The sequence below is a fragment of the Suricata suricatta genome, chromosome 17 (assembly GCF_006229205.1).
Source record: "Suricata suricatta isolate VVHF042 chromosome 17, meerkat_22Aug2017_6uvM2_HiC, whole genome shotgun sequence".
NCBI lineage: Eukaryota > Metazoa > Chordata > Mammalia > Carnivora > Herpestidae > Suricata > Suricata suricatta.
The window spans coordinates 2063665-2073709 of NC_043716.1; the positions used below are offsets into that span (position 1 = coordinate 2063665).

The 10045-nt window shown below is 56.1% G+C and overlaps 2 protein-coding genes across 2 annotated transcripts in view; both read left to right on the plus strand.

Annotated features, from left to right (window-relative positions):
- The first annotated feature begins 13 nt into the window (after positions 1–13).
- SLC35G6 (solute carrier family 35 member G6) lies at positions 14–2170 on the plus strand. Its single transcript, XM_029928497.1, has 2 exons — positions 14–665; positions 1141–2170. Exons 1-2 carry the CDS (start codon positions 663–665, stop codon positions 2152–2154), a joined length of 1017 nt encoding a protein of 338 aa, XP_029784357.1. The 5' UTR covers positions 14–662; the 3' UTR covers positions 2155–2170.
- Positions 2171–3601: 1431 nt separating this feature from the next.
- Positions 3602–10045, plus strand: part of POLR2A (RNA polymerase II subunit A) — a gene marked incomplete at its 3' end in the record, with an annotated part of 20561 nt that continues 14117 nt past the window's right edge. Inside the window, exon 1 of the mRNA XM_029928791.1 lies at positions 3602–4086. Coding sequence (XP_029784651.1) covers positions 3994–4086 — 93 coding nt within the window. The remainder of the gene's footprint in view (positions 4087–10045) is intronic.

The following is a 10045-nucleotide window of genomic DNA, read 5'->3' on the forward strand; positions in this document are numbered from 1 at the left end:
ACCCTCCCCCAAAACGCGCAGGGACCCCCACCAGGCCGCGCAGGCCCCAGCCCTATGGAGCAGACACACATAAATGACTACCAGTGCAGATGCCCACGCGGCTTGGTATTTTGTCCCCACCGGCCGAAATCTCCACATCCATGTACTTCTGCTTAAATGCAGAGGCCCTGGGTGCGCCTCGGGGACAGCACCGACAAAACACCAGGTGGGAGCACACAGAAGAAACACATTCCTGGAACTCCAGAGGGACTGTCCCAGAGACTCCTCCCCGGTGTTCAAAAATCCACAACTCAACTCGGGACACAGAGGAGCCGGCCCTCAGCTCCTTCCGGCAAAACCTTTCCTGGGAAACAAGGTGGAACATAAAAGAGTTCATTTAAAACCTAACAGTCTTATCACAGAGCTTCTCCTCCAGAGAAAAAGAGGAGACAAACTTCGGAGGCACAGAGACATGCATAAAGGAAGCAGGGCTGGAAAGTAGGCCCACCCCTACCCCCACCCCCCCTCCACCTCAAGAAGGTTCCAGGGGAGAACCTCCCACCCTCACCTCAAGAAGGTTCCAGAGAAGAATCCTGCTCCCACTCCATCCAGGTCACAAGGGCTGGAGCTCCAAAGGGCCCAGGACCCCCTGAGCCCGGCGGGAGGAGGAGGTCCAAGGAAAGATGGTGAGTGTGGGGCTCAGGGAGGCAGAGCCCCCTTCCCTGTGGCTCCTGGCTGCTCCCTTTGGTCTCTTTCCCCCCAAACTTCCCAGCTGTCCTAGAGACACCCACAGATGAAACTCACCATGTTTTTCTGCCGGAACCCGGGACAGTGTGCAGATGCACAGTATCTGAGGCTGCCTCCCCTTCCCCAAACCACCAGAGGACCCCGGGTCCTCTTTTTCTTCTCCCAGGAACAGCTGGCCCAGAGACACAGGATGCTCCTGGAGTGCTCACCCCTACTGCCTGCTTTAGAGGTTCAAGGCCCCCACTGTGCCACCGCACCCACTCTCTGGCCCTTTCTAGCTCTCAAGAGCTCCTCAGTGAGACAGCCGCCTCTCTACTGTCCCGCGAGGTCCCACAACCCAGCCTGGCGTTTGCCCTGCCCCAGGTCTCCTGGGCTATGGCTGCCCTCATGCCAGTGCTCCTTTCTCCCTAACAGGCCGGCAGTCACCCCTACTTCAACCTGCCCGACTTCATCCAGCCATCGCCACCCTCCACTCCGCCCAGCCTCCCCTCGCACCAGCGCTGCTGGCCCTCTGATGCCACCAAGGGCCTGCTTGTGGCCCTGCTGGGTGGGGGCCTGCCTGCTGGCTTCGTGGGCCCCTTCTCCCGCATGGCGTACCAGGCTTCCCACTTGCCCTCGCTGGAGCTGCTCTTCTGTCGATGTCTCTTCCACCTCCCCATCGGCCTACTACTCAAACTGCGCGGTGACCCGCCACTGGGGCCTCCGGATGTCCGGGCCCGCGCCTGCCTGCACGCCCTGCTCAACGTCCTCAGCATTGGGTGCGCCTACAGCGCGGTGCAGGTGGTGCCCGCCGGCAACGCTGCCACTGTCCGCAAGGGTTCCTCCACCGTCTGCTCTGCCCTCCTCGCCCTCTGCCTCGAGAGCCAGGGTCTCAGCGGTTACGACTGGTGTGGCCTGCTGGGCAGCACCCTGGGGCTCATCATCATTGTGGGACCCGGACTAGGGACACTGCAGGAGGGGACCATGGGCTTCTATACCGCCCTGGGCTATGTGCTCGCCTTCCTGGGCGGCCTGGCATTGTCGCTGGGGCTCCTGGTGTACCGCTCTCTGGACTTCCCCTCCTGCCTACCAACGGTGGCCTTCCTGTTTGGCTTGGTGGGGCTGGTGGGCTCTGTGCCAGGCCTTTTTGTACTGCAGACCCCCGTGCTGCCCAAAGACCCTCTGAGCTGGAGCTGCTTGGGGGCGGTGGGGATCCTGGCCCTGGTCTCCTTCGTGTGTGTGAGCTACGCGGTCACCAAGGCCCACCCCGCCCTGGTGTGCGCCGTCCTGCACTCCGAGGTGGTGGTGGCCCTGATGCTGCAGTACTACGTGCTCTATGAGACGGTGGCACCTTCTGACATCATGGGGGCAGGGGTGGTGTTGGGCAGCATTGCCATCATCACCGCCCAGAACCTCAGCTGTGAGAGGCAAAGGCAGGTGGAGGAGTGACATCAAACCTGAGAGCCTGGGGGTTGGGGGGGGGGGGACAGGGGGAAAAGGAGAGACGGCATGCAATCGGGGGAGAACATGTGACTGGGAAAGAACTGGATATAGGAGACGGGCACCCCTTGGGAGTCAAGGGTAACCTGGGACTCGGTGGAGAAGGGACTGTCTGTAAGATCTGGAATGAGCGGGGGATCAAGAGATGTGGAATCTAAGCTGGGGCTTGGGGATCAGGCCGGGGCTGCGGGGTAAGTAAGGTCTGAGGAGCACATCAAAGGAGCTGAGGCTGGCCGCCGTGAACCTTAGGAAGATTTTCCCCTCAGTAGCGGAGAGAAGAGCATGGGGGCTGGACTGTTTGGGGCTTTCAGGCAAGTGGACAGATCGAGAGGCCGGGGTAAGGAAGTGTGCCTTTTTCCCTGAGAAACAGTTTCCTTTCCTCATGGTTATGCTCCCCCCACCCCCGGGGTGGTGACGTGACATTGACATCAAACAAGGATCACTCTGAATGTGGCTTTGTAGTTGGTGTCATCTCTGCTTTGTAAGGAGAGCGAAAGCCCTACTCTGCTCTCATTGGCGAATCCCTTGGGATCCTTGCCCCCTCCGCCCCTTCCCCCTCCGATCTTATTTCTCAAATATTCTGGGAGGGGGAGGACGTCCTAAGGTTCAGATGCTTTGACCCCGACCCCCTCAGGACTTCTATGTCCCGCCCCATGGCTAATCTGCTTTTCCTGGATTGTGGCGGTCCCGTGATCTCTCCCGGACAGCGGCCAGCCTCCTTCGGGAGAAGGCTCCCCGAGCCCAGGCCTCCTCGAGCGGCTCGGAGCCCGGGGGATCCAGGACCTGAGCTCCGGACGACGCTCCATTCGAGGCCGGGAGGCGCCCACCGTCCCAGGAGCCTGCTCGACAAACATCAGCTACTTCCGGACAGGCGACTGGCGGCGCCATCTTGATCGGTCATGCATATTCAGCGTGGTTACTGCATATTCATGACCAAGGACGGCCCCAGCGCTTTCCCCTCCCCCCGCCTCCAGGAACCCTCGTGGGAGGACCCGACGGGCCCCGCCTCCTTCATTACCGATTCGCCGAACAGACCATTTTCCAAAGGGCGGCGGGGGGGGGAGACTTTTTGCTGAAGACGGAAGCATAGTCCAAACTAGAATAAAAGTGGCCTATATTTCCCTTCGATTCTTCACAGCTTAAATCTCGGGGCGGAGGGGGAGCAGAAAGTGGAGGCGACGGGGTAAAAAAAAAAGTCCCCCTCCTCCGCGTCGCTTTAAAAGGTCGCCCAACCCCGGAGCCGGGGAAGAAGGACCAACGACTCGAGCGCGCGCTCCGTGCAGACCGGCGCAGGCGACCCCGTAGCGCAAGGGAGGGCGGGAAAGGAAGGGGCGGAGATGCAAGGGCGAATCTATAAAGGGCGTCATTCGGCCAGTTCGCTCCTCAGAAGCGCCGAGAGCGCGGCCGGGACGGTTGGAGAAGAAGGCGGCTCCCGGAAGGGGGAGAGACAAACTGCCGTAACCTCTGCCGTTCAGGAACCCGGTTACTTATTTATTCGTTACCCTTTTTCTTCTTCCTCCCCCCCGAAACCTTTTCCTTTCCCCCTCCCTCTTTTTTTTTCTTTTTGGGAGACGAAAAATCCCCGGAAAGGGGGAGGAGAGCTCCTTTCGCTCCTTTTCACTTCCCCGCCTTCTTCCCTCCCCCACCTTTTCCCTCCTCCGGCTTTTTCCTCCCAACTCGGGGAGGTCCTTCCCGGTGGCCGCCCCGACGGGGTCTGAGCACCTAGGCGGAGGTGGCGCAGGGTTTTTGTAGAGAGGTTTGCGCCTGCGCAGCGCGCCCGCCTCCGAGATGCACGGGGGTGGCCCCCCCTCCGGGGACAGCGCATGCCCGCTGCGCACCATCAAGCGAGTGCAGTTCGGAGTCCTCAGTCCGGATGAACTGGTAAGAGGCCCTGCCCTCCCTCAGCGCCCTGCCGCGCCGCGGGCGGGGCTCCGCGGTGGCCTGGGGGACGGGCCTCGAGCACTGGCCTTGGGCCGCCGGGGAGGGAGTAGATGCAGATGGCTCCTGGGGGGTGGGGGCTTCTCAAGTTTGGATGCGAAGCCTTACCCCACATCTTTTTCCCCGCCCCCCCCCTTCCGCAAGTATTACTCGAACGCCCGTTGTGTGACAGACACGTAGCAGGCAGTAAACAGACACATAAATGAACGAGGGGATTCCGTTAGCGGCGAGTACTTCGAATGGAGTGAAACGGTGCGCCCTGCCACGAGGTGTTAAGTTCCTGTAGATGGGGTGGCATCGGGGTCCGCAGGGTCTGTCTGGGGAGGTGGCATTACCTGGATGAGGAGAAGCAGCCAGTCGTACTGGCCACAGGTTCAGGGACAATAGCTTTTCAGATAAAGTAAACAGCAGGTGCAAAAGGCCCAAGGGAGGCATGAACTGGTGTGGTCCCAGGGGCTTAAAAGAAGTGTGTGTGTGTGTGTGTGTGTGTGTGTGTGTGAGAGAGAGAGAGAGACAGAGACAGACAGACACTGACACTGGGGTTCAGCTGAATGAGGACAGTTTGGAAACAGGCTGGAGAAGCATGAGACTGGGCAGGCCAGGCAAGGTGTTGGAAACCATGGTAAGGAATCCGGGGTTTAATTCTATTTTTAATAGGAAGCCCTGGGAGAATTAGAGCAGGAGAGTGATGTCAAGTCTAGTTAAAAAACCCCAACAGACTACTACTAGGGTTGCCGTGTGAAGACCCCATTGCGGAGGAGCAGGAGGGCTAAGCAGGAGAGACCAGGGAGGAGGGGAGTTTTGGGGGAGCCAGTTGGTGACTTGGACTCCTTTGTGGAGCTAAGGCTGGAGAGGACCTGAATGGCTGTATTGGGGGACGCAGACAGCTTTGCTCGAGGACAGGGCTCAGCCACGTGAAAGTTGTGTCAGGAGTTACGACCTCAGGGACACACCATACCAAAGAAATTCCAGGTGGAGTTAAGGTTTCAATCTAACAAGATAAGCCAGAAAGCCCTAGAGACATACAGAAGGCTTATGGGGCTGATTCCAGGGACAGAACCCCCTTTAATAGTAATAAAAGTTATAGGTGAGTCTTATTGTGGGCCCTGAGGTAAGCATTTTATATGCAGGGCACATTTCATTACATAAAAATGAGAGGTGTTTCTCTCGGAGGCACCACGGACAGCTAAGAAACAGATTGGGAAACAATAATTTGCACTGTGATAGACAAGGTCAGATTTCTTAATACACAAGGCACGTTTATAAATTAGTAAGGAAAGCACACGCCTATTACGTAAACAGAAAAAGGATACAAATAAACAATTCACAGAAGTAGTGCAAATGGCCAATAAAAAATATTTGGCTTACTAATAAAAACATACACATTTAAAGAAAGTGTTTTTTCTTTCTCCGATTATTTCTGCTGGCAAAGACACTGGGAAATAAGCACGCTTAGCCATTGTGGGTAACTGGATACACTGGTGTCCCCTTTTTGGAGGACAGGCTGACAATTTCATGTTGTTCAGTATGCGTATGCCTTACTCCAGCCGTGCCACTTGTAGAAACGTACCCCAAAATAAAAACTTCCCTGATTCCTCCTCTGGAGCATGCCCCTCCCCGGGCCTTGCCAGGTTCGGCGGCTCTACCATTCCCCCACTTGTTCGGGCCAGAAACCTAAAAGCCGGCTTTGATTCCTCGCCGTCTCACAACTTCCACTTGGTCCATCTGCCAGGCTGTCAGCTCCGCCTTTCAAAATATGCCTGGAATCCAGTCACTCGTGACCATGTCCATCTGGACCGGCAGGTTCTGCGCCGCCCTCGCCCTTCCTGGGCAGTAGCCCTGGCCCCCGGCTCTCGCTTCTGCAGTTCGAAGAGTGGCTGGAGGGTGCTCTTTATCGGGTCTCTGTCCTGCGCTGGGTCCTCTTTCAGGGGTCCCCGGACCTGTGAGGTCCTGCATTATATGGCCCCTGCCCGCCGCTCCAGCGCATCTCCTGACTCTTGCTCTTACTGAACCACCGACGTGCCTGTTCTTCCTTCCAAAGCTAGTAGTTCATTCCTGCCTCAGAGGCTTTTCTGTTCCCTGCCCCTGCTGCTTAGAGCATTGCTCACACCTACCCAGCCTTCTGCCTCTGCATCCGTGTGTTCTCTGCTCAGATGTCCTATTGTCATGGGGTGCTTTCCTGACCTGTGAGTCCTCTAACCCCTGGCTCTTTGCTTTCTTATTTTAAAGTCATCTCCTCACCTAACGTGGGGCTCGAATTGACAACCCCGATATCAAGAGTTACATGCTTCATTGACTGAGTCAGACAGGCGCCCCTCTAACCCGTGGTCTTGACCTTGTTTTCATAGCTTCTCTAAACCTGAAAAGATTCGTCTTTCTGTTCTTGCTCCCTCAGGAGGATGCACATTTTGTGAGGGACCTTGTATTCACATCTATAACGTCATCCTCTCAAATTGTACCTGGCACATTATCGTGGTATGTAATTAGAGCCCGTTAAATAAATGAGAGAATGAAATAATTGGCCAGGTACATAGAGATATGTGTGGAAGGATTTTGATCACAATGTTGTTTGACAAGGATATTGTTTGAGATTATAGGGTGCCTAAATATTTACTGATAGGAATCCTGTGGAGTGACTCGGGGGCTGTGTTCTTAGAAGAGTACAAAATCTTCCCGTTAGGCTAAGTCCTCTGTCCCCAAACTGTGCCACCGGCGAACTCGTGGGGCCCAGTGAGGGATTATAAATTTTCCGGACAAGCCCCGGAGCTCAGGTGTCGGATGCCCTGGGAATTCGGAGTGCCTGGTAGCTGCCTTCTGGCGTTAGATGGCGCCAGATCTCTTTCAGTGACGTCATGTCTTTGGGAAGCTGGGTTTTTAGCAATTGCTAATAAGTAGGGGGCGAAAAAAAATCAGCCTAGAGCAAGAAATAAGGGTGGTGCATATCTCTTTAATATATTGGAATCTTTTTCTCAATTTATGGCTATGCTCTCAGATGGCTGTTAAGTTGGTAGACTATAGACGTTTAGGAAGTTGCTTGGATCAAGGTACCTAGTAAGTGGATCTGTTTTGGCCCAGGGAGTGCTGTGAAAATTACTGAGACACCGACAGCACAAGGAACTGGAACCCGTAACGCTTAGGCCCTGTTGATGAAAATATAGAAACATAGTTGCATTTTATTTTTTATTTTAAAAAAGTATTAACATTTATTCATTTTTGAGAGACAGAGCATGAGCAGGGGAGGGCAGAGAGAGAGGAAGACCAAATCTGGAGCAGCTCCAGGCTCTGAGCTGTCAGCACAGAGCTCGATGCGGGGCTCGAACCCACGGACTGCGAGATCACGCCCGAGCCGCCCAGGTGTCCCGGAACGCATCTGCGTTTTTGAAGGCGCACGGCGGGCCGGCTGTTCGTAAAACCAGACGGAGGTCGTCTCTGGTGGGCAGGGTGGTTACGGGAGACCTTGACTCTGCTCTGCGGGGCTTGCTGTTTGTATAGCGCGCTTGTATTTTGAGGGAATAACAGCTTCCCTGTGGGTAGGAGGACTGGCCGGCACGGGGCGCCTGGTGGAACAGGTATCGGTTAAGAGTAGAGTGTTCTCCAGAAGCTTGGGGTGGGCTGTGTGTCCAGGGACTGAGGGCTCCTAGAATCGGCGGTAAGATGAGGTGCTGAGGTGGCTCCGTTGGTTAAGTGTCCGACTCGGTTTCGGCTCCAGTCATGATCCCACGGTTTTGTGAGTTTGAGCCCCACGCCGGGCTATGTGCTGTTGGAGTGGAGTCTGCTCGGGATTCTCTCTCCCTCCCTTTCTGCCCCTCCCCAGTCACACTGTCTCTGTCTCTCTCAAAACAAACAAAGGGAAAAAACCCTGGCTGTACAATGGAGCTGCTCTCGGCTGTCGCGGTGGGTTTGCATGTCGCTGAGCGAGCGCGACGAGGCAGGAGGGCTAGCGTTGGGCCTCGGCGAAGCTGGCGCCAAGTCAGGGGCGGCGCTGCTTGGTTCCGTGGGACGAGGTGGACCCGTTCGTTAAAAGCAGCCGTCTGCCGGTGAAAGTATAGCTTTATTTATTTATACCCCAGCTTATTCTGAGAAGGATTCATGATGGTAATATACTCTGATAGGTGTAGGTTCTGTGGGCGGATCCGAAGCTTATTCTCGTCCTCAAATTATTTATAATCTGGGGAAGGATTTCCTGTACTTGAAACAGACACGGACTGAGCCCTGCCACGTGCCGACGTAAAGCTAAATGCAACCTGATCCTCGCCCTCAAGGACCGCAGGCCAGGGCGCCAGACCGGAGTAAACAGGGAAAGACGGGCCAAGCACCACCTAGGGTGCCGGTGAGGCCAGGGACAGCTCGGGGACCGTTAAGGAGAGGGGACATTTGGATGGGATCTTGGAAGTGGGGCATGGGCAGGAGAGGAATTTTGAGAGAGGGACTGTGGCTGGCACACGAGTGTCAGGGGCACAGTGTGGGGACCATGTTTGCACAAGTGAGCTGAAGCCCAGTTCCAAGGACTGTGTTCGTCTCTCTCTGTCTCTCTCTTTTTTTTTAATGTTCATCTATTTTGGGAGAGCAAAAGAGTGCACATGCAGGTTGGGGAGGGGCAAAGAGAGGAGGAGAGAGTGAATCCCAAGCAGGCTCCATGCTGTCAGCACAGAGCCCGACGCGGGGCGCAATGTCACAAACCATGAGATCATGACCTGAGCCAAGATCAAGAGTCGGATGCCTAACCGACTGAGCCACGCAGGCACCCGTCGGTGTGCATTTCTCTAAATGCAGAGAAAAGATCAGGAGTGCTTCCTGAGAATCTGTGGCCGGCTTCTGTTCTGTGGCCTCAGGGGCACCCTCTGGGACCAGCTACCTACCGCCCTCAGGAGCCTGACCCTGGTGTAGGTCGTGAGAACCAGTGTTTGGATGAAGGGCCTGGGGGGCTGACGTTGTGTGTATGTAATCCAAAACGAAGTTTGTTTCCTTGTGGTAGAGAGAGTCCAGAACGTTCCAGGACAGCCCCCAGCCCCATCTCAATACCTGCAAACAGAATAGTCCTTAGTAGGTGGGCGGCATGGTGGGCTTGCACTCGGGCCAGAGGGAGGTGCAAAATTTTGAGCTGGCTGCCCTCAGCCCCCTCTCCGGTCACCCTCGTGGCGGCCAGATTCAAGCCTGCTCTCCTCCGGTCACCTCGAGCGTTGTGGGTGCTGGGGCCCCTCAGCCTCGCAGCAGTTGACCTTCAGGTTTCCGCTCAGCGTGGCTTGTCGGATCGTTCCGAGGGGATCTCAGGCTTGGTGGCAGGACCGGCCTTCTCTCGTTTTCCCAAGGTCTCTGAACGCTCTTCCCGCACTGCAGGGCCTGCGCGGTTGAGTTCCGTCCAACAAACATTTATGAGGGGCCATGGGATCCTGGTCAATAGAGAAACGCTCTCTGCTGAGCGATGCTTAAAATCTGGGGGGAAGACAGGCCCCCCTCCCCCCGTAGGTAATCTCCTTGGGAGCACAGAGGAGGGGTGCAGGACTGTCTTAGGGGAGGTTCTGGAAAGGCTTTCTGGGAGAGGCAGTGCCTGAGCTGTGTCTTCAAAGAGCAATTTGCCTTGTGGGGAAGGGCCTTCCCGAAGACCCAGGAGGCCGCGCACATGCCAGGGGTTGGGGGAGACCACGGGGGTCTGTTACTCATATGGGAAAAGAAAGGGATGTGCAAATGTCATAAAACCCATTTTGTAAACTGTCCTGCTGAGTTTGGCCCTCATTCCAAGGACAGGAGGGTGTGAAGATTAGATTTCCATTGGAAGAGGAGCAACCCAGCTGTGTGCATGGGCTGCAGAGAGCGATGGGCTGGCCCCAGAAGGAATGCTCTGATGCAGACCGCAGCTGGCCTGGCCTGGGGGCAGGGCTTGCAAGGGTGGAGGAGAGGGGCG